Source organism: Podarcis melisellensis, assembly GCF_964234715.1.
Source record: "Podarcis melisellensis genome assembly, chromosome: 10".
Classification (NCBI taxonomy): Eukaryota; Metazoa; Chordata; class Lepidosauria; order Squamata; family Lacertidae; genus Podarcis; species Podarcis melisellensis.
Genome location: NC_138542.1, coordinates 75,073,499 through 75,097,464, shown reverse-complemented (window position 1 = coordinate 75,097,464; position 23,966 = coordinate 75,073,499). Strand labels below are relative to the sequence as shown.

The 23,966-nt window shown below is 51.6% G+C and overlaps 1 protein-coding gene across 1 annotated transcript; it reads left to right on the top strand.

Annotated features, from left to right (window-relative positions):
- Nucleotides 1-16,225: 16,225 nt before the first annotated feature.
- Nucleotides 16,226-23,747, top strand: LEP (leptin). Its single transcript, XM_081928813.1, has 3 exons — nucleotides 16,226-16,242; nucleotides 21,440-21,596; nucleotides 23,350-23,747. Exons 2-3 carry the CDS (start codon nucleotides 21,453-21,455, stop codon nucleotides 23,707-23,709), a joined length of 504 nt encoding a protein of 167 aa, XP_081784939.1. The 5' UTR covers nucleotides 16,226-16,242; nucleotides 21,440-21,452; the 3' UTR covers nucleotides 23,710-23,747.
- The last annotated feature ends 219 nt before the right edge of the window (nucleotides 23,748-23,966 follow it).

The following is a 23,966-nucleotide window of genomic DNA, read 5'->3' as shown; positions in this document are numbered from 1 at the left end:
AGGAAGGGTATGGGAAGGCTGAAAGTTGTTGGCATCTGTCTGTCTTGAGAGACGAGGGAGTGAGCCTTCAGGGATGAAGTCAAACCAGTGGAGAATCACAGCGCCTGCTGTGGCTGCAGAAACTGGAAACACGACACTGCTGCCTCCTGCCTCGTTTCTGCTGAATTAGCAGTGCTGAAGTGGCCTCCCTGAGGCGCAAGCCTGGGCAGAGTGTCTGGAGGTCCTGGGCTACCCAGACAGCGAGACCACCCCTCTCTCGGCCTGACTGGTCCCAAGGAAAGCAGAGCAATCCGTTTGGCACCAGCTGGGCTGCAGGAGTTGTCGGAAGGAGGCATAAAAGGTGCCACCCAACTGTCTCTGGGAATCCATTCTGGATTTGTGTAGGGTCTACTCCTGAGCCTTTTCTTCTCCCAAAGATGTCCCGCAAGCCCTCTTCCGTTGTGGCGGCTGAAGACAGACAACGAAAGGAACGTCCTCCTTTGGAAAGCGTCGCAATAAGACGCACACTTTGTGCCTTCAATGTGGGTCCAAGGCCATTCATCTGCAGAAGTCTACCTGTGGAAAATGTGGATATCCTGCTAAGCGCAAGAGGAAGTATAACTGGAGTGCTGAGGCCAAGAGGCTCAATACCACCAGAACTGGTCTGAAAAAGGTCTACCGTAGAGTCAGGAATGGATTCCATGAAGGAGCAGCATCCAGCTCATCTTAAGGACTCAAATGTCTTTTTAAAATACAGTGGTACCTCGTGTTACATACGCTTCAGGTTACAGACTCCACTAACTCAGAAATAGTGCTTCAAGTTAAGAACTTTGCTTCAGGATGAGAACAGAAATTAGGCTCCGGCGGCGTGGCAACAGCAGAAGGCCCCGTTAGTTAAAGTGATGCTTCAGGTTAAGAACGGACTTCCGGAACGAATTAAGTACTTAACCCAAGGTACCACTGTAAATGGCCTGAAATTTTAAAAAATTCAAAAATAAAGAAAGAAAAAAGATACCCCGCATGGTAGTGGATAGGGAAGATGGGAAGAGCTGTGTTTTTTCCATTGAATTTTCCTTGCACCTGCTTTTATATGACCTCAAGTTGTGAGGTCACCAAGGGTGCAGCTGGAGTCTGAAGGCCAGCGAGTCCCCTGGTGTTCCTTTCCCTTCTCTCTGCCCTGATTTGGGGATTACATCAGAGGGGCAGCTATGCCAGCCCCTCTGGTGGGGCTTGACTTAAACCAGTTTGCCCTTCCGCTGCAAACAGTTGTCAAGGCGGGTGACCATAAATAGCCGCTCGGTTCTCTCGGCAGCCTAACATGGTCAAGCGGCCTTAAGACCCCACCAGACGTGGCCGCCGCCTGGATGCCTGGAGTTCCTCGTCCCATTGAAGCTTCGCTCGTAGCCACTGGATGACTTCAACAGCCACAGAGAAGCCCGGCTGCGTCTCTGATCTGGCACGTGAAACTGGCACGCAGAATGTCCCATGACTGTCCTTTGCACCTCGGATGACGTCCTTCCGTCTCACACTGCACATCATGTTTCCTGCACCTGATGCTGCTCTCTTTGTGCTGCTCAAGAGGAGACACAGGCCTGGATGCAGAGGCGAGGAATTCTTCCACCGCTCACACTTCCCTTTTCTGGAAATACAATCTGCCCTGGAGTCTGGCCAAGACGTCATTCCAAGAACGGCTCCACGAGGCTCAGCCGCAAACCTGCGTGCGTTCCTAACAGAGGGTGCATGGGGAATTCAAGATTTCATTCAAGAGTTCGTTTCATTTGGTAGCGTTCCACCAACCTCAAATGCCACCGGAAAACTCCCATGTATGAATCCATTTCTTTTCTGTTCCTTGACAGTAGACTGCTGCAGAAACTTAACATCCTGATTTCACACACCCCCCTCCCCGTGTGGCAGCTGTCAAACCTTCAAGGAGCGAGAGACCCAGATGTTTTGTGCATAAACGTTCCACAAGTCTTTATGTTGTGTGGGCTGCATAAGCTCTGTTGGTGGAAAGCTTGCGAGGGATTTCACTGGGGGTGGACAGGTCAAAACACTTCAGGGATCAAGGAATTATGAGAACGTGGGTGCTTTTTTATTTAAATCCTTATATGCTGCCTTTTACAAGGGCATCACAAGGCAGAGTAGAACAAGTGAAATCCTGTTACACTCCATTCCAGTCTCCAAGCAGCGAGAGACTCTGGGGGTTCCAGGCTCTTACGAAGGTCAGCGGAGATGGTGGTGTCTTTAGTATATCTGGTTTTATTGACACATATATACAACCTGAGAAGAAGATAGAGGGGCCCACGTCATTAACACCCCAAAAGCTCTTCCTTCTCCATTATTCACAGCTTTGGAGTCTTGAAGGCTGTTCCCTGCAAGGCCATTTCCACCTGGCCTAGGGGGGCGGGGCCCACACCATAGCTGTCAAGTTTTCCCTTTTCTTGCGAGGAATCCTATTCGGAATAAGGGAATTTCCCCTAAAAAAAGGGGGAAGTTGACAGCCATGGCCCACATCCACCAGCTCCACTAAAGAGGTTCCTGGGGAGACTGGAGGGACAGTGCTATGCCAGACAACAAATCCGAATTATTGGATTCTTTTGCCCTATCTTTTTGTGCCTGCCAAACAGCCGTGTCATGATTATGATAATATTTTATTCTCTTGTTAATCATGCTGTTTTAAATGTGCATTTTATATTTGACTTCACTTAGCAAGGTTTTCTTTTGAAATGTGTAAGATTGTTTTTTTGTTAACTTGGTTTGTGTTTAATATGTATTTTGCAGTTGACCTCCTTTGTAATGCATTATTTTGAAATCTTTAATATTTTATTTTCCTGTTAATTACGTTGCTTTGACTGTACACTCTATATTTGACCTTCTGCAGAAATGTTTGATTCTGCATTGTTTTATTGATGTCTAATATGCTATAAATCTCTTTGAGGTTTTTCTTAAAAATATAAAGTGGTGTAGAAATGAAAATACTAATATTAATAAATAAACAAATGCATAAAGGGTTAGAGTTAAGAATAAAGTAAGGGGAACGTTCAACCCGCATGAACTGGCCACAGTCTCTGATTCACAGGTATTTGTTCTTCTCACGGGCCGCCTCTGATGTCACAGAGCCCAGGAAGTTGCAGCGCAAGACTGCCATAAAGCGAGATAAGGCTCACTCGCTGGTTGCTGTCCACAGGCACTTCCCTGGAGCTTCACCTGGCGAGCTCTCTGCCCTTTCATCTTTGCTCAGCTCACCTGGACAGCAAAGCTCCTGGACGGGGTCTGTGTCACATCCACAGAGCATTGTGCGAGCCTCGCATGCCGTGTTGCCTGGCAACACTGTTTGTCTGTTTTCAGGCATAGCCATGGCGACGAGGTCCATCAACAGCTATTAGCCATGGCAGGTCCTTCCATCTTCAGAGGCAGACAACCTTTGAGCACAGCCTTCTAGGAAGAGCGTCAGAAGAGGACAACTGCCTTCACAAGCCAAACTCAGGCCAAAGATCTATCTAGCCTAGCATCCCGTCAATGATGGCTTGCTGTGATCTTCGCAGCCTGGGAGCAACTGTCTGGCTGCTAATCCAGAATGCTGGAGTAGATGGACTTCTGGCTTCTGTGTCTGAGGCCGTTGAACTTGGAGATCCCTGTGGCACCTGCCCAGCTGAAGAGCACAAAGCTCCAAGCACCTGCAACAGTCTTGCCATCAAATGGTTGTTAAGATACGGTCCTGGAAGTCGCCCTAATGTTCATCCATGGCACAGAAATCCCAAGGTCTGTGGAACAGATGCTATTTCTGACTCCTGGGAACTCCTAGAGAGATTCCTCCCCATGCATTAAGACACCCTCAAAAGCTCTCCCTAACAGGGGACAGGGGGTGGGCAGGTGTGGGGGACTCCCTGGTCCTGAATGGGGCAACTGTGCCCCTGAAGGATCAGGTGTGCAGCCTGGGGGTCATTTTGGACTCACAGCTGTCCATGGAGGCGCAGGTCAGTTCTGTGTCCAGGGCACCTGTCTGGTACGCAGGATGAGACCCTCCCTGCCTGCAGACTGTCTCACCAGAGTGGTGCATGCTCTAGTTATCTTCTGCTTGGACTACTGCCATGTGCTCTACGTGGGGCTACCTTTGAAGGTGACCTGGAAACTACAACTAATCCAGAATGCAGCAGCTAGACTGGTGACTGGGAGCAGTCACTGGGACCATGTAACACCGGTCTTGAAAGACCTACATTGGCTCCCAGTACGTTTCCAAGCACAATTCAAAGTGTTGGTGCTGACCTTGAAAGCCCTAAATGGCCTCGGCCCAGTATACCTGAAGGAGCGTCTCCACCCCCATCATTCTGCCCCAACACTGAGGTCCAGTGCTGAGGGCCTTCTGGCAGTTCCCTCGCTGCGAGAAATGAAGTTACAGGGAACCAGGCACAAGGCCTTCTCAGTGGTGACGCCCACCCTGTGAAACACCCTCCCACCAGATGTCAAGATAATAAACAACTATCTGACTTTTAGAAGACATCAGAAGGCAGCCCTTATTAGGGAAGCTTTTAATGTTTGATGCATTACGGTATTTTAATATTTTGTTGGAAGCTGCCCAGAGTGGCTGGGGAAGCGCAGCCAGATGAGTGGGGCATAATACTTCTTCTTCTTCTTCTTCTTCTTCATCATCATCATCATTTTACTTGTAGATAGCAGGTGGTGGCCTTTCTAGTAACATATCATGGGGCAAATTCCTCCAGCGGAAGTGGAGCAGAACCACAAAAGGAATCGGCTCAAACTCTGTCCAGGTCCATGGCAACCAACACCCTTATTCAGCCTTCCAAAAATATCACCCAGTTTTTGGGGAGGTTGTGATAAACTTGGTACATATTATAAAATATGGTAGGAATGTAAGTTGGCACAAGATTTTTTATTTTAATCGGGATGGAAATTATAAATGTTACTGAAGAAACTATTGTTTGTTGTCCAAAATTAATGTTACTAAATATTTTGATGATACTAGTGTAAGATATATGGACAAAATAATTGCTACTCAATGGAAAACAGCCCAAAATCTGGCTCTGGATGCTTGGTGAACTCTCAAATAGAGCTGTAATGGAGAAAATTATGTATAATGTGAGATTTTGACAAGGACTAGAACTCCCAGACACTTTTAATATTATCTGGCATTCCTTTATTACATATACAATGGAACCATCATTTTCAAGTCAACCCTCACAAGTCTGGCAAATCTGGAACAATATGATAATCAGATAACATTGACATTCTTTAGTTGGTTATTTTAACCCGTGTGCACCTGTACTCATTCTACATGCCTATTTCATTGTTTGGATTTTCATCTTTTGATTTCCATCTGCTGTTAAAACTGCTCTGTTTTCATATATGTTATAAAACGAAATTGAAAAGCTTTGCCCAAAAGAAAACATGGAACACACCTGAATTGTGTGAAGTGCAGAGGATGGTGAGCTAGGGTTATGAGGAAGCACACATGTTCCCCAGGTGAGCATCTTGCATGCGAGCATCTCTCACCTGTGGCAAGGGATAATGGGATGTTTGTGCAAGTCTCGGGTTTTCTCCTTTCACATGGAGGACGTGTGTCGGCTTGACGTGTGTCGGCTTTCCTGCCTGGCCTCCAAGACGACAAGGGAGTCTTTGAAAAGTCTGGCCTGAGTCAAAATGCAAGCCAGCAGCTCTAAAAGCTCTTTCGCAGCCGCCCACGAGACCGAGACCGGCCACTTAGTGTTTTATGGCCTCGGGAATGTGGAGGACATTCTGACTTTTGCCGGGAAATGAAGCAATGCAGCAGAAAAGGGACAAGGAGAAGTCTGAGGACTTGAAGCTCAGGCCTATCTCTGCAAACCTTCCCCTGGCAGAGCCACAAGGACTGGTTTGGGACAACACTGGCTCCCTTCCCCACAAAAAACTCTCCGTGCAAAGTTATATGTGTTCTATTTCTTGGTAACTCACCCCATCTTGGCCTAGGACCCTCGTACCTATGGGACTGCCTCTCCTGGTCTGCCCCACGGAGGACCTTAAGGTCCACAAATGACAACATTTTGGAGGTCCCAAGTCGCAAGGTGGTTAGATTGGTCTCAACTAGGGCCAGGGCCTTTTCAGTACTGGCCCCGACTTGGTGGAACGCTCTGTCCCAAGAGACCAGGGCCCTGCGGGACTTGACATCTTTCCGCCGGGCCTGCAAGACGGAGCTGTTCCGCCTGGCCTTTGGGTTGGACTCAGTCTGACCCTTCTTTTTCCCTCCTCTTATGGTTTTGATTTATCGGCTACTATTAAACTGGGTTTGTTTGTTTGTTTCCCCCCCCATTATGTTTTATTGTAATTTTATTGGTGTTAGCTGCCCTGAGCCCGACTCTGGCCAGGGAGAGCGGGGTATAAATAAAATAGTATTATTATTATTATTATTATTATTATTATTATTATTATTATTATTATTATTATCTCAGATCGGCCTGACTTCCCACATAACAACTCTGATCAAAGGTGCAGAACGGATCTGCAAGGATTCCAAATTGGAACAGCCCTGGACACAGGATTCCAAGTGTGGTCTGACTAAGGCAGAATAGAGTGGGACTCTTATTTCCCTTGATCCGGACACTAGACTTCTGCCTAGAATAGCATTAGCCTTTTTTGCTGCTGCATCACACGGCTGGCTCATGTCAAGCTTGTGACCTGCTATGACCCCAGGATCTTTTTCACATGTACTACTGGCAAGCCAGCTGTCCCCCATCCTATATTTGTGCAGCCAGTTCTTCAGGACAAAGTGCAGAACCTTGCCTTTGTCCCTATTGAAACACATTTTCTTAGCTTGGGCCCAGTTCTCCCATTCGTTAAGGTCGTTGTGAATCCTGATTCTGTCTTCTGCTGCTTTAGCTGCCCCTCCCATTTGGTGCCACCTGCAAATTTGATGAGCCCCCCCCCCTCAAGTCGTCCATCCGAAAGAGAGCCCTGAACCGCTTGCCTGGCACTGCTTACCTTGCAAAGGATGCCAGCTGACTTCTGCATTCCTTTGCAGAGGCTGGATGTGGCCAGCTGCTGTCCTGAGAAGCCACACTGCGCTGCAGCTGCTCCAACCCCTGGCAGCCCTTCCCAAAACGCTCCATGTTGAGCATCCAAGTATCATGTGTCATGCAACCCTTTTGGCTCTGCAGTGAGGCCTAGCAGCCCAGCAGGGGCAGCCACAAGAATTCCACGCAGGAGGTGGGAGGTTGGCCCAGCACCTCAGCCAAGCTCCGTGGGGAGTGACTGAATGCCAAGCGCAATTGCTGAACAGCAACATCCCATAAAGTGCATGAATCGGCAGCCGCTTTCCCCACCAATAACAGCAAAAGGGCGGCGGGGGGGGGGGAGGCACAATGTGGAAATGCGGATACTGATTTCTGGACTTCTGCCTGTGGGTGACTCTTTCCAAACTCATCTCCTACAGGGAATCTGCCTGCTTTGCAGGAATGAGAGTCGAGAACACAACGTCCGAAATACAGCCTCGTGTTCCCGCTTGATTTCAACAGCAGGGCAGGATTATGCCGGGCTTTCCTGTTACTCGGTGAGTAGCGGGCATGTCATCCCTTCCGCTCTCCTGCAAAATGCTCAGCTGGGACACAGGACTACGGCCTGATGGGCAGCCAAGTAGAATGAAGGCATGTTGAGTCATTCTCCTTTCCCAAACGGGCACAGATCTGACGTCAGGAAGGGCAGCACTCAGAAACGGTCAGGAAATCCGTTTCGCCTCCCTGGACTCCCTGCTGATGAACCATGAGTTGCTATTCTCCCCCAGAATAATTTCAAAGGGAGACTCCATCAGAGGTTTTAGCAGAGGTTGGATTGCCATCTGTCAGGGATGCTTTAGCTATGATTCCCTCAAGGTCCCTTCCAGCTCTACTTCTGTGAGACCAACAGGATAAATCTGAATTAGAACCAATAACAACATTAGACTCTTTTCACTTCAGCTCAGATTGAGACAATGGGTGGCACTGTGGTCTAAACCACAGAGGCTAGGGCTTGCTGATCAGAAGGTCAGCGGTTCAAACCCCGAGACGGGATGAGCTCCCATTGCTCAGTCCCAGCTCCTGCCAACCTAGCAGTTCAAAAGCACGTCAAAGTGCAAGTAGATAAATAGGTACAGCTCCGGCAGGAAGGTGAACGGCGTTTCTGTGCGCTGCTCTGGTTCGCCAGAAGCAGCTTAGTCCTGCTGGCCCAGAAGGTGTCTGCAGACAAACGTTGGCTCCCTCTGCCAATAAAGCGAGATGAGCGCCACAACCCCAAACACAAGAGCCCTCTCCCATCCCATAATTTCCAGCAACTGGTATTCAGGAGCATTGCTGCCTCTGTGGTCTTAGCCCCTTTACATGCTAGCTTGCAAGAATGTACACCATTAGATTTGGCTGCAAAGGTGAACAGAACTGTACACTGGATTCCAAGTGTAGCTACACCATAGATTTGCATAATGGCATCAAATCAGCGGTTTTCTTTTCCTTTCCTAACTATCCCTAACATAGGATTTTGCCGTATAATGATTTAAACCCATTTCTGTTTTTCCTTCCCAACATGGAAAACATTGTGCAAATGTTTTTTTCAGCTCTGAATTGTGCATCACATGAATGAAGTGTGTTCCCCTGAAACGGAATGGAAGTGTGAGTCACCAAAGGCAAGGCGCTACAGAAGCAGGGAGCCAACACAGAAGAGACGCTGCTCTATGTGCCTCAGCCTAAGGGGTTGTCCTGAGCAAAGCCCCACCTGTGGTCCAGGAGTCCCAATTGGGGGGCGGCATGGCATTCCACCATGTAGCGCCCAATTGCTCCCATGGAGTCGTCTCATTGTAGCAAACTCATTGTTTAGGTGTATGGGTGGGATTGTTCCACTTGTTCACGTGTGACTGGGCATAATGGACTGGGCATACTTCTTCATGATGCAGAGCAGAGTTAAACTGTGGAACTCCCCCCCACAGGAAGCAATGGTGGCTACCAACTTGGATGACTTTAAAAGAGGATGGGCTATGGATGGCTTATAGCCACAATGGCTCTGCCCTGCCTCCACATCCACAGCTGTGTGGGATGTGATACATAAGTAGCAGTCAAGTACAACATTCCTTGTTTTCCTAGAGTGGACATGCGAGGGAATGTTTGGTCCAGCCAGTCAGAACTTCCTGTTTCCTCCTGGCTGGGACATACTTCCTTTGCGTGTGACTAGAGGTGGGCGTGACCTTACCTGTCCAGGTAACAAAAGGACAAGGCACGCAGCACACTCTCTCTTTTTGACTTCCTCCGTCGTTGTCGCAGCTTTTTAGTGAGAAATGCTCTGTTGGCTTCCAGCCAAAAGAGGACACTGGGATTATCCCCAGATGGGATAGATCCACATGTATATACTTTGTAACTAAGTCTGCCTTCAGGGATCCAGCTGTGGACTGAATGTGAGTAAACTTATTTTATATACTTTACACTAGATTGTGTTGTGTTTATTCTTTTAAGGGGGGTGTAAGGGAACTTACCAGGAACCTAATAGGGAGAGGCTTACACAAGCCTGCAACCAGTTATCCGCTGTGTGTTTAAAAGGGGAATGTGAAAACTCTGCTAAGTGAAGAAACTGGCTAGCGCAAGTTAGAAAGGATATTAATAAATAACATATCCTCTCCTGCCTCCCTGAACATTCCCACAAGCTGGAGGGTGCGATGCTGCTGAATCCAAGCCTCTGGAAACCACAGGCGGGGAGAGGGCTCTTGTGCTAGAATCCTGCTTGCTGGTTTCCCTGCTTCCTTGGAGGTTTCTAAGCAGAGCTTGGGTGGCCATCTGTTATTTGTTGTTGAGTCGTGTCCGCCTCTTTGTGACCCCCTGGACTAGAGCACGCCAGGCCCTCCTGTCTTCCACTGCCTCCCGCAGTTTGGTCAAACTCATGCTGGTAGCTTCAAGAACAGTGTCCCACCATCTCGTCCTCCGTCGTCCCCTTCTCCTTGCGCCCTCCATCTTTCCCAACATCAGGGTCTTTTCCAGGGAGTCTTCTCTTCTCATGAGGGGGCCAAAGTCTTGGAGCCTCAGCTTCAGGATCTGTCCTTCCAGTGAGCACTCAGGGCTGATTTCCTTCAGAATGGACAGGTTTGATCTTCTTGCAGTCCATGGGACTCTCAAGAGTCTCCTCCAGCACCAGAATTCAAAAGCATCCATTCTTCGGCGATCAGCCTTCTTTATGGTCCACCTCTCACTTCAATACATCACTACTGGGAAAAGCATAGCTTTAACTATACGGCCTTTGTTGGCAAGGTGATGTCTCTGCTTTTTAAGATGCTGCCTAGGTCTGTTATAGATGCTTTAATTCCATGGTTCTCCTGATCCAGTGGTGCTATTCTCATAACCTTATTCTGCTAGCTAGGGTGGAGGCAGCCTGGCCCTCTGGACTCAAGGAAGCAATTGTCTCCTCAGCTGAGTAGGATGCGCTGGGTCTCTACCTCTCTGGACACGTCGAGCATAACTGGCTCCCACTTTTCCTGCCGCTGCCCCATTCTCTCCTCCCCATTGACAGCCCTGCTGCGCAGACCAGCACCGGCGCCTGTGCTCGGGGTCTCGCAGAATCCTCTCCCGGAAACATCCTAGGAAGACCCCACCTAACTCCGCCCGGACTCCTCGGATCGCTCTCTGGAGCGCGGAGCGCCACGTCGGAAAAGGACCGCGTTAGTGCACGCGAGTCTCGAGAAGCTGCAAACCCTCCCTAGGCGCACTTAATACATAGCTGTCAACGTTTCCCTTTTCTTAAGGGAAATTCCCTTATTCCGAATAGGATTCCTCGCAAGAAAAAGGAAAAGTTGGCAGCTGTGTTAATAGGCCCCCGGGGCGCAAAACGGGGCTGGATTCCGAGGCAAGGTGCTTTGGATCGCGCTGCGCCTGCCGCCCGCCGCCTGACCGCGAGGGAAGAATCTCTGGGCTGATTCCTCCGCAGCCGCTTTGGTCCAAGGGGGGGGGCTTTTGTTTTCTTGGAGGGCAACGAGAGGGGACACCTGACGTCACTATGTCGAGCAGGGGGGGGGCAGCTGCCGCCAAGGGACTTCGAATTTCTGAAGGGCTGCCACGTGGAGGGTGGAGCCGCCTTGTTTTCCTTCTGCTTCAGAGGGGAGAACCCGATCCAGTGGATTCAAGTGACAAGGAAGGAGATTCCAACTAAACCAGATTCCTGCATTGCAAAGGGGTGGACCAGAGGACCTTTGGGGTTCCTGCCAACTCTACGATTCTATGACGGGGCGTTTGTCTGCATGGATAAGTAGGAGAATCCAGAAATGGGGGTCGGAATGAAACCCCGAATTGTGTCATCCTGGTCATTTGCTACGCATTTTCACCGGACAAATAAACTCGCTTGCAGCGTCACGCGCATCCCAAAATCACGCAGCCAGTAGTTCCCTTGTAAGCTCAAGGTGTTGGGTGTATTGGGGTGGGTGCGCGCGCGCGCGTCCCCGCTCACCCTCAACCAGCAGCAACCCTTGTGTGGCCTCAGATGGGCTCTCTGCGGTATTATTTCTTCCTCTCTGTTTTATTTTAGGTATTTATATACCGCTTTTCGGGCAGACCTCACCAAAGCGGCTGACATAGGATGACCGTCACGAGAAACGTCCCTTTGAAAAGCAGTTGCCCTGCGACGGGAATAAATGCGAGAGGCAGCGGAGAGACCAGGGTTCAAATCCTCCACTCCATCATGAAGCTCACGGGCTGTGACGGCCTCTCGTCCCGACCTACCTCACAGGGTTGTTGCGGGGATTAACGGAGGAGGGGAAGAGCCATCTTGAGAATGTGGGGTGTAAATGCGATACATAAACGAAATCAATAAAAGGCGTTTGTTTAGAAACAGCGGCGAGTGGGGGTTCTGCCCTCCCCTCGGGGCAGGGTAAGGAGACAGCTTCGCGGTGGCCATCCCTGGCTCCTGTGGCAGAGAGTTCCGTGGGTTAACTCTGCGCTGCGGGAAGAAGGACTTGCTTCGATCCATCCTGCTTCCTCCAACCTTCGGCTTCCCGGGATGTCCACGATTTCTCCTGTTCTGAGAAAGGCAGTGAAACTTCTCTCTTTCTCCGCGCCATTGCATAATTTTATAGACTTCCTGCCCCTCGCCTTTTCTCCGAACTAAAAAGTCTTAAACGGCGTGGCGTTTCTTCTCAGGGGATTCGCTCCGGCCCTTTTATCACTCCTTTCCTGGCACTTTAAAAGACCTTATATCCATCAAATGGCATCGGCGTTCGCCCTCCAAGGAGAGCTACTCTCGACCCACAAATGCAGAGCCGCAGAGGAGATCTCGGCAGACGCCTTTCTAAACCGATCCCGCCCCAGCTTTAAATCCCGCCGGATCTTCCCTCTTCCCTTTGCGGAGCTGGGAAGCGCGGAATCTCCCCGGGAGAGATCTCGCCGCTGCGCCCGCTGGAAAACTCCGAACCAAGAGTTCGAACCAAGAGTTGGCGAAGCCTGATCTCCTTCTCAGGCGCGCGCGCCATTCCAGTTCGTGGCCGCTTCGGGGTCGAGGACTTTAACCTCCCCAACCCCCAGTGATGGGGGAGGCTCCGCAGCCCCCCGGCAGAGCACCTGCCCTGCACGGCAGGGGGTTGGACTAGATGTCCCTTGGGGTCCCTCTTCCAGCTCCACAATTCTGCGCTTCTACGATTCCATGCCCCGTTTCCAAGGGCCGCCAGGGAGCGGCTCGGCGGCGCAAAGGTGCGCTCGCTCCGTAGGGATGAGGAGCCTTCGCGTGTCATGCAGGCACAGTATCATAGAACTGTAGAGCTGGAAGGGGACCCCCGGGGTCATCTAGTCCAACCCCCGGGGGTCGCAGCTCAAGGATCCCTGACAGATTAGCCACCTACCCAAGGGAAGGGAGTGCGCCACCTTCCGATGTCTCCCCAAGAGGCAGAGTTTCCTGGCTCACGCATTTCCCGGAGAGGCTTGGCGTTCTCTAAGCTCTGCCTCAAATGTGACATTTCAAAGGGACGCAAAATCCCGATTCTGCCGATCGGAACCTGAGCACTGCTTCGTGACAGCTAGAGTGCGGTTGTGGTTGTTGTTAATTTTCTTTGCTTACCAAAAGTACGTGCATTGTCCGTTTTTCCAGGTTGTATAGAGCGCGGTTCTGAGGGGCCCAGATTCCAGCCCCACCTCGGAGAAAGTCCCCCTGCGCTCCTCCTTCCCGCGATCCAGTCTCAGTTATCCATCTGCAGAATGGGAATATAAAGATAACACGGCCGTGGGCAGGGGAGGGGGGGATCCAGGGGCAAGGTGTGGGGGCAGAAGAACCTAAGAAGAGCATGCCGGATCAGGCCACTTGAACCATCTAGTCCAGGATCCGAGTGCAAGACCCCCCGCGTCTAGGAGTCAACTTCCTCCAGAATTGGTCTTTTAAAAATAAGAAGAAGAAATAATAATGAATTTTTATTTGTATCCCGCCCTCCCCGGCCGAGGCCGGGCTCAGAGCGGCTAACATAAAAAGCCATCCAAGTTCGGTGCCATTATTGGCTCCTGTGGAGGGGAGTTCCGTAGTTCATCTCTGAGCTGCGTGAAGAAGGACTTTCTTCTGTCTGCCCTGATTTCCCCCACATTCAGCTTCGTTTGAATGCCCACGAGTTCTGGGGTTATGAAACAGGAAGAAAAAACATTTCTCTCTCCACTTTATCCAGGCCAGGTATAATTTTATATACGGTACTTCTGACCTGTCGCCTTTTACTCGCTTTTTCTCCGGACTTAAAAAATCCCAAACGCTGCTATATTTCTTCCTAGATGACCCCTTCGATCACCTTTTCTGAACATTTTCCAACTCTGCAATATCCTTTGTTGTTGTTGTTTAGTCGTTTAGTCGTGACCCCCTGGACCAGAGCACGCCAGGCACTCCTGCCTTCCACTGCCTCCCGCAGTTTGGTCAAACTCATGCTGGTAGCTTCGAGAACACTGTCCAACCATCTCGTCCTCTGTCGTCCCCTTCTCCTTGTGCCTTCCATCTTTCCCAACATCAGGGTCTTCTCCAGGGAGTCTTCTCTTCTCATGAGGTGGCCAAAGTCTTGGAGCCTCAGCTTCACGATCTGTCCTTCCAGTGAGCGCAATATCCTTTAGACCACTGGAAACCTCCCCAAGAACACGCGCTTATATTTCCTAGCCTCGCAATAAAATCCAGCGTTGGGCAGGGGGTGAAGGGGGAAGACCCTCGCTCTCATTTCGACGTGGGGCGGGGCGGGGGGCGATTCCTCCAGGCGGAGTCTCTGCAAAGGACGACCGTGGAAACTCGAAGCTTCCTGCCTGGCATATATTTGAAAATGCACCAGCGAAATTAAGCGCAGCTTCGTTTAAAGCAAAAAGTCACTTTTGTTCCTGGTGTTAAATTCTCCCTTGTTTTAACTTTGTGGGAGGGTCTTCGTTCACATTTCGTTTCGCCAAAATTATCGCCCCCGATTGGGGGTTTATAAAGATTTTTTTTCAAGGGCGCAAGGGAACGTTTACAAAAAGGGACCGAGTCCGAATCAGCAAATCCGAAAAGAATGCTGTAAAAGTTTCTAAAATAATACTGTTGACACGGAATGGCCGAGGAGGGGATTTCCCGGACCCCGTTTCTCCACCCACCCAAAATTTGCGGGTTTCTACCGAGAGTAGGATGGCCCCGCGGCGCGCGCTACGAATTCGGGGTCGCCATTCGAGCTGGAGTCTTAAAAACTTTCTGTCTTTTGGGGCGGAGCTTGGAGTTTCGAATTTGTTTTTGATATATAATTTTTATATATGCATGTATATAGAAAGCCAAAACGAATTCTCAAAGCGTTGGCTAATTCGGTTTTATGCTGTATTTTGCATTTGTAGATGGCTCAGAGAACGCCGGTGGTCGGGCAGCGGATAAATATCGTTAATAATAATGGACAACGTTAATTATTAATAATAAATCATTCGTCGTCATTAATAATTTTAATTGTGAAACAATATAAAGCATCGAGTTACGGTTTTCCTCTGGACGAGATAAATGAGTTGAGGTTGTCAGCCTCGATGGCACCAGAACAACAACTCAAGCACCGAGTGAAATCCAGCGAGGACAGCACAGGAGGAGACCAGCGGCGGTGGATCGGGTCGAATCCCGGGTCCCCACGCAGCTCCGCCACAGGGCGCGCCGGCTCCGGACCTTCTCCTCCCGCACCTCCTCAGCATCTGGCCTCACGAAGAGGGAGAAGGAAGCCCCCCCCCCAGTTATGGCCGCTCTTCTAAAGCCGCCCAGGTTGGTGGGCATCCCATCTTCCTGCGGGAGGGAGTTCCGTGGGTTAACTCTGCGCTGCTGAATCTCCCGACCTTCCGTTTCGCGAGAGAGCAATTTTTACGCGAGCAAAACTTTTCTCTCTCTTTCTCTCTACTTTCTCCTTTTATACCCTCCTATCACGTCGCCTCTTCCTCGCTTTTTCTCTGTACTAAAAAGTCGTCCCCCCCCAGCTGCCCCCTTCCCTCTCAGCGGAGCCGCTCTACCGGCTGCCTTTTCTGAACCGTTTTGCGCCCGCAGCGGCGCCGCACCCCAGACTTGCCCATTGGAAGCCGGCGATTTCATTTTCGACCCCTTTCCTTGTGATAAATATTGTTGCTGGTATTTTTCCCTTAAAAAAATCATTTATAGAGATCACCAGAACAGCCCCGAAGTGGAGCGAGGCGTGGAACCGGAGCGGCTTTGGAGCGAGCGCCGGATTTCACTCTGGACTGAATTCAAAACCGGGTGCGGGGGATCCCCAAAAAATCTGGACAGAATGTCTCTCCCCCACCCCACGACCAGCGCGCACTGCCCCGACCCCTGAAGTTCAGCAAACACAAATTCAGTAACCATTAATTAAGCTAAAATATTTTTATTTTTTCCAGGGGTTAGTGGGGACATGCAAAAATACATTTCCCCTATTTCCTCTTTCTGATGATTTTTTCTTTCCTGAGTATTTTCTTAGAAAAAGGCGAGGAAATAAACGTGTTTGGTTGCGGGAGGCGTCAGTTCCTACCTGGACGTCCCCTTTTGACCCCTTTTCTCTAATACATTTGGGCGGCTCCTTTTCCCAAAAAGCCTTGCCCCACTCCCCTCCCTCCGGGGCAGCGCTCGGGGCTCCCGGGGTAGCGGCGGCAGGGGGTTTTGCGGCGCCGCGGGGTCCCCGCCTCCCGCGCCCGCCCGCCCGCCCGCGCCGCCTCCCCCGCCCCGGGCCGGGCAGGGAGGGGCCGGGCCGCGGCCGGGCGAGTTGTGCAACCCTGCGCGCCTTATAAAAGTGTCGCGGCGGCGATGGAGCCTCAGACGGCCGGCGGAGGCAGCGCGAGAGAGGTGAGCCGAGGCGGGGGGAAGGTGCCTGAATATCGAGGGAGAGCGCAGGGGTGATGGGGAGCTTGCTCCAGGGGTGACCTTTCCTTATCGATCCGCTTTGGACTGTCAGGACTCCTGGAGCCAAGCTGTCTGCTCGCGCGGCGCTGGGCGCCCCAGAGTTCCTCTGAGCGCATGCAGACATCCTTTGCTACAGAGCGCGTCGGCGCAGGTTAGGCGTTGAGGCTTCCAGACTAGAGGAAAGCCGCCTAGCCGGTGGGGTACCCGTACCTCTTCCTTCTCTCCCCACAGATCCCCATCCCTCTGGGAGAAAAGGCCGAGGAGCTCAGCCGGCCTTTTCCTCCACGTGCGTCTAGCTCCGGCTTTTTCCTGACTGCTGCTTCCCTCAGTTCCCAAGGGCGAGGTGGATTGTTTCCGCCCGGCCCGGCACCTCTTCCGAAGGCCAGCCCTGCAAATTGGGCGGCTGGAGTGGGGGGGGGAGAGACCCGGGGCCGCTGGGGAGGGCGAGATCTCCCCGGATCCCCTCCCGTCTCCATCTCCCATTCGCTGCCTCGCCAGGGGGACTGACCGGTTGAGGAGCGGAGGAGGGCAGGACGAGGTGTGCTGGGGTGGGGACTCGGAGGGCTTTCCGGGGCCGAGGGGGCGTCCGCACTGCCGCCCCGGACTGACCCCGGCTTCGCTTCGCCTCGCTTCACCCCGGGAGGCCGGGCTGGACCGGTTCTGGGAAGGAGGTGCGGGGAGAGGACCAACTCCCTCCCGCTTCGCTCGCTTTTGCGAAATGGGAAAGGCAGGTCAGCTGCCTCGGAGGGAGGGAGGCGGCGGGGCCGGAGGAAAGACTCCGAGAGAGCATGTGCAGAGCGCCTGTGCTTAGCCGGCCTCGCGGTGCTGCCGGACAAGTGTGAGCCTCGGGATCTCCTGGTTGTGAAGTAAAGAGTAGGGAGCGGGGGGGAGGTCAGTCTGAAAAGGCAGGAGGGGAGCCCCAGGGGTTTTCCACAGGCTTAGATGCCCCCCCCATCCTCCATCCGAGGCTGCGGAGGAGCTAAGTACCCCGCCAAGCTCTGATTCTGGGAAATTGGAGCAGGATGAAGCCAAGCAAGAGCCCAGATTTCTCCCTGGGGCTCTGAGAACTGCTCTTCTAGACAAACTGGGCCTGGATGGGGAAGAGTGAGCAACGTGGGGTGTGGAGCCTCTGGACTGGGGCATGAGAATTTTTTGGGGGGGTCTGGCTCTGCTCTCCTAGAAAATGGCCCCCCAGTCATTTGGGGAAGGTCAGTGGCTCAGTGCACTGCTGTGTATGTAGAAAATAAGAAGAGTCATTGAATGACAGAGGACCCCAAAGGCCATCTAGACCAACCCCCTCCAATGCGGAACCTCAACCAAAGAATCCCCAAAGAGCCTGGCAGGATCAGGCCCATCTAGTCCACGCTCCTTTCCTCACAATGGCACAGAAAGGTCGCTGGCACAGTCTCCATGGGCAAGGCTGGGGGAGTTTCCCCACCTGAAATCCTGGGGGCTAGAACTAGACTGACCCCAGTGCTCTGCCTCTAGCGTAGGACAGCCGCTTCCTCCGTTCCTCATCTGATCTTCTGGCTCCGAGGTCCCACTTCCAGGCTCTGGCAAATGAAACAGGCCAGGGGGCAGCCTGGTCAGCCCCAAATGCCAGGCTGGGCAGTGGGCAGCGTCAGGTGGCAGTGAAGGGGCAGAACCCAAATTGTGACCCAACTTTGCAGGCCAGGGGTTTGGGCAGCCTTCTGCTCAGGTAAGAGGGATCCTTGGAGATCCTTGGACTCTGGGCTTCTCTGCAGTGCTCCAAGCACAGGCCTAGCATTGCTTCGCTTTCTTAGGCTCGTGGAATTCTAGAATCGTAGAGTTGGAAGGGACACCAAAGGTCATGTAGTCCACCCACCCACACACAATGCAGAAATCTCAGCCACTGCAGGGAACAGCTGCCTATTCCTGCATTGCAGCGGGTTGGACTGGATGACCCTTGGGGTCCCTTCCAAGTCTACAATTCTAGGATTCTGCCAGGGGGCCCTGGGCTCTGCTGCTGAGCCACACCCCCTTTTGAGAGAAACAGCAAGCATCAAAGCCACCTATTCATGTCAGCCTCCGATGCCAACAAGTTGTCCCTTAGTGTCCTGAGTTCAGAGAAGCCTCCACTTCGCTGTGCTGCTGGCCCCGGATTCCTCATTTCAGCGTCGTGTTTACCGCTCTGTTATCACGGCGGTCGGATTTATGTAACACCCATGTGTGTGGGGTGCAGTGCAGCTGGATGGCCACGGGCCTCGGCCCTGGGAAGGCAGGCAGGCAGACTCTGTTCCTGCTTGCCACTGACAGCCAGATGTTGCCAAAACTGTCAACGGCGCTGCTTGAGATTCTCAGGAAACACACATGCCCAACGGGCCCTGCGGATTTGCTGGGCTGCCTTAATCTCCTTCCCACCTGGTGCACGGAGTCCTCCTTCCTTGAGATGTTTTGAAGTGAAACTCCAGAAACATTGGGATGCGGCCGGGATCTTGCCGTGGTAAACACCGTCAGTGGGAACTTTAGCGGGGGAGGCAGATGCGCCGGTGCCCTTGGTGTGGCAGCTGCTGGGCACCACGCCTCATGCCAGGCAGCTTGGAAGACGCTTCCTGGAGGAGTCTTCCCTCACCCCTCGCAAGGCCAGAACTCAGGAGAGCCATTCAGGCAGCCAGTGGTGTCGTGGTTAAGGAGAGTGTCAGACTGGGGCCTGGGAGACCAGGGTTCGAATCATCCCCACTTGGCCCACTGACTTTGGGTCAGTCGCAATGCCTCTCAGCCTAAGCTTCCTCACAGGGTTGTTGTGTGGGGAGAGAACTGTGTGAGCCAGCCTGGAGAGCCCAGTTGGTTAGAGCGTGGTGCTGAGAACGCCAAGGTTGCAGCTTTGATCTCCGTACAGGACAGCTGCATTGCAGAGGGTTGGACTGAATGACCCTTGGGGTCCCTTCCAATTCTGTGATTCTGTGATGCTATGCCACCTTCAGCTCCATGGAGGAAAAGGCGGCGTATAACTCTGCAGGGCCATCCAGGAAGCTGGATGTTGAAATATTGAGGGCTGTAGACCCAGTACGTATAAGCTAAACAAGCTATAGATTAGGGCCCCCCTCTCTTGCCCCCCCCCAAAAAAAATTAAAGGGAAAAAACTGGATGTATATTTCAAAAATATAAGATAAACAACGATAAAATAAAACCTACATCCAGCAACAGTGTTTTGAATTGTGCAGGCTCCTCTGATGTAAGTCATGGACCCCGCCTGCTAGCCTGCTCCCTCAAATATCCCTGGTTTGCTCCTTTCTATATATAGGGTGCCTACATTCTGCATGGACTGGTTGCATGGCAACATGTGCAAATGGCTTCAGATACCTATGAGGTCCATCAATTACCCTATAGCATATATTCAACACAAAAAACAGCGACAATTTGTTGTTGACAAAGCTTAGAACCTCATCAAAGCTAAATCCGGCCCTGGGCAGACCCGATGAAGTCAGTGAACCAACGTTAGCCATGTCCAATAGCATCAGTGGCCCTACTCTGAGTAGGGCCAGCATTGGACACAACCTAGAGGGAGAGGAAATACCGTATTTTTTGCTCTATAGGACTCACTTTTTCCCTTCTAAAAAGTAAGGGGAAATGTGTGTGCGTCTTATGGAGCGAATGCAGGCTGCGTGGCTATCCCAGAAGCCAGAACAGCAAGAGGGATCATTGCTTTTTCTGCACAGCAATCTCTCTTGCTGTTCTAGCTTCTGAGATTCAGAATATTTTTTTTCTTGTTTTCCTCCTCCAAAAACTAGGTGCGTCTTGTGGTCTGGTGCGTCTTATAGAGTGAAAAATACGGTACTTTTTTTCCACACAGCACAAAACTGTACTGTTGGATTTTCTCCCCCAAGAAGTAGCAACTACAATGGATTGCGATGTGTTTTCTGTTGGCTTAGTGAACACCCAGAAAGGTAGCTACTTACAGAGGCTTTGTAGATTGAGGGTCTTTGGTTTTGAGAAATGGGCCGGTGTGCAAGGGCCGGAAATCTCCCCCTGCTGCGAAATTTCACAACTTACGTTTTGGGGCCCAGGTGAGCCCCATCACTCCTCTCACCAGCCGGCCTGAACTTTCAGGTACAGATCATCTCCCTCTGTTGTTTTACGATGACACTCATTTGCTTCGCTCTAATTTTAATTTGCTCTGTTCATTAAGTTTGTGCTCGCATTACTTTTTGCACGCTGTAAGGAGGAGGGGGGTGTATAAGGAAATTGATTCTCAAGAGCCTCTAACACCAGCTGCTTTGGCAGACTTCTCCTGCCCAAGTGGACTTTGCTAAGAGCCCTTCCGGGTAGGTGAGAGGAGTTAGGGAAGGAAGACCCCCACTGGGGGGGGGGGGGAGTCACTCACTCCAGAGGTTTGACCAGCTCAGCACACTCAGCACCTTTACCAGCAATGTGATGAGCAGAGGAAGCCAAAGGAGTCTTTCCAGGGGAAAGGTTAACATGCAAGATAGTAAGAAAAAGGACATCTTTCAGGCCCATGGTGATGTTCAGTTCTGCCCATTTTGTTTTTCACTTGGTTTTCCTTCAGGGAGTGTCATGCATACACACACACACACCCTCGCCCCATCTTTTATCTCCCAACAACAACCCTATGAGGTTGTTCACCTGCGCATTTGTTCCTAAAGCAAAGGTTAGTCTCTTTCCAAGTTTAGGAAGAGTGAGACATAGTGGAATGGAAGAGTTGTAGAGTTGGAAGAGACCTCAAAGGCTCCTCCTGCAATGCAGGAATCACAGCATCTGGTCCAAAGTCAGACAGGGAGAGAGTCTGGCCAGGGGATCCCAGAAGCAGGATCCGAGCACAAGAGTCCTTTTGGGGATTCAGAAGCCTCGGTGCCTATGACCGTGGAGGGCAAGCCATCAGAAGCCCTCTCCTCCTCCGTGTCTCCTCCTCTTTTAAAGCCATCTAATTAGGTTACCTTTATTTCCTCCTGTGGGAGGGAGTTCCACAGTTCAACTCTGCGCTGCATGAAGAAGTCCTTTCTTTTCTCTGTCCTGAATCTTCTGACTTTTGGCTTCTGGTGTTACAAGACAGGAAGAAAACCATCTCTCTCTCTACCCACGTTCCCTGTGAGGACGGACACCCCTTCTTCAGGAAACCCAGAGGAGCTCCCCTAACTGGTTTTCCTCTTTATCTGCACAGGCTGAAGGAGAAGATGCGCTGCCCCAACATCTCCTTGTGTGGTTTGCTATGGGTCTGGCTGCCCCTCTTCCACGGCCGGCCTGTGAAAATTGACAAGGTCGTAGCTGACACTAAAAGCCTCACCAAGACCATCATGGCCAGGATCCAGGAGCACCAGGTAAGAGGTGGGGCAAGAACAGGCTCCGTCCCCTCCTTCCCACCTACTCATAGAAGCATTGGATTGTAGAGCTGGAAGGGTCCCCCAGGGGTCATCTAGTCCAGCCCCACAAAAGAATCATGGCCATTCAGGGTCTGATTGTGTCTTCCTGGAGCTCATTGCAGTCTGCAGGACCCTCTGCTCTCCTCCAAGCTGATGATAGCAAGCCAGGCTTCTCCTGCATTCGTACTAGCCACCCAGGCAGACGGCATACTCAGTATCATGGCACGCAAACCAGACAGCCCAGAATGCCCCCTCCTCAGTGCCTGTCTGCGGCAACGGGCTATCAGAGTGGGAAGCATGGATGGATTGTACTGGAGCAATTGTACCAGGGCCCAGGCCTTCAAAGGGATTGGGGGCTGAGTTTCATTCAAAAAGAACTAGGCTTCCTAGAAGGAAGTTACACAACAAAATGTGCAGGCAGCCTTCTGGGTGGTTTCTGTGAAAAGAGCCAGCCTAGCTGCTCCTGTCGTTGTGTTTTAGCCAATGAGTGAAGTCAGAACTGTGACTGATGAGTGAGTTGTTTGGAAACCAGCCAATAGGATTTCCTGGGGTCCTAAAGAAATAGTGTTTTCCCCTTCCCCTTTAGTTCCCTCCCTCCCTCCCTCCCACCTTGTTTTCTAGTCTTCTCATCCCCCTTCCCCTTTCCTTTCTCCCTAGCAACCAGCACACACCTTTCCTGTGGTAGGTTCACTGAGGTCGGGTACACCGTAGAAGCTATTTTCTGCAAATACTACTGCACAATAAGTGCAGGTGGGTGTTACATAATTCTCCCCCTGCAAGCGGCAAATGCCAAAAAGTTGCAAAGAGGCCTAATGGCAGCTCTTTGGAACCCATCCCTTGTGCATGCTCACCTGGGAATATGCTCAGCAGAACACCCGTGGTTCTTAGGCATCTGAAACATGCAATAACTAGGCCAAATTAAGACCAATTGAAGCCTTGGAGCTGTACTAATTTTCAGGGTTGTACAGGAGAATAATATGCAGGTGCTTTGAGAGTTTATTTAGGTCATGGGCCAGGACTTCTCTGCGGTAAACATTTCAACCCTCCCTGCCAAGCCTGCCACAATAATAACAACAACAATTTCTTGTACCCCGCCCATCTGACTGGATTGCTCCAGCCACTCTGGGCAGCTTCCAAGAGAGGATGGGTGTCTGTTTGGCATTCTGTGGTACAAGTGTTCAAGGCATGCGCCTGTCTCATGTGCTCCAGAGTGGTGTGAGCAGCAACACACTGGGTGACACTCTTGCTTTGGGAAAGCAGCCCTTCCTCCTTCCTTCCATTTTCCTTCCACCCAGGGATGCGGGTGGCACTGTGGTCTAAACCACAGAGCCTAGGACCTGCGGATCAGAAGGTTGGCGGTTCAAATCCCCATGACAGGGTGAGCTCCCGTTGCTCAGTCCCAGCCAACCTAGCAGTTCAAAAGCACATCAAAGTGCAAGTAGATAAATAGGTACCACTCCGGCGGGAAGGTAAACGGCGTTTCCGTGCGCTGCTCTGGTTCGCCAGAAGCGGCTTAGTCCTGCTGGCCACATGACCCAGAAGCTGTACACCGGCTCCCTCGGCCAGTAAAGTGAGATGAGCGCTGCAACCCCAGAGTCGGCCATGAGTGGACCTAATGGTCAGGGGTCCCTTTACCTATACCTTTAAGCCTTGCTGTCATCTGCAGCAGAGCTTGGCTTAACCGCCTGTGATTTCCCTCTTCCTGTTGCAGTTTCCTCCAGTGAACCTGAAGATCAACGGGTTTGATTTCATCCCTGGGCAGCTGCCGGCAGAAAGCCTGGAGGCCATCGACGAGACCCTGCAGATCTTCCACCAGGTCCTCTCCAGCCTGCCTCTGGAGGCCCCCGTGGTGCAAATCTCCAACGACGTGGAGAACCTCCGCAGCCTCCTTCAGATGCTGAGCTCCCACCTGGGCTGCCTGCTCCGCAGACCTTCTGCGGCCGACAACCTGGGCAACCTCACAGAGCTGATGACCGTCTCCCCGTACACAACAGCCGTGGTGACCTTGGACCGACTCCACAAGTGTCTAGAAAGCATCGCAAAGTACCTGGACCACGTTCAGAACTGCTAGGGTGTGCGGGCGCCTCTGTGTGCAAACGCACAGAGCCTCTTTGTGCCTCACCCACAGGGTGCGACACCTATGCAAGAAGCAAGATGCCTCAGGTTACGATATCTGTGATGACAGCAAATCCAGCCTCGGAGCAAAAGAGTCACACATTTACTTGCACCAGGAACTGATCTGCGAATGTTATTGGACCATCACTGTGTTCCTGGGCATTCTCTCTCAGGGTAGACTTGACTCAGTTCGGGGGCAGCTCAGTTTGCGGG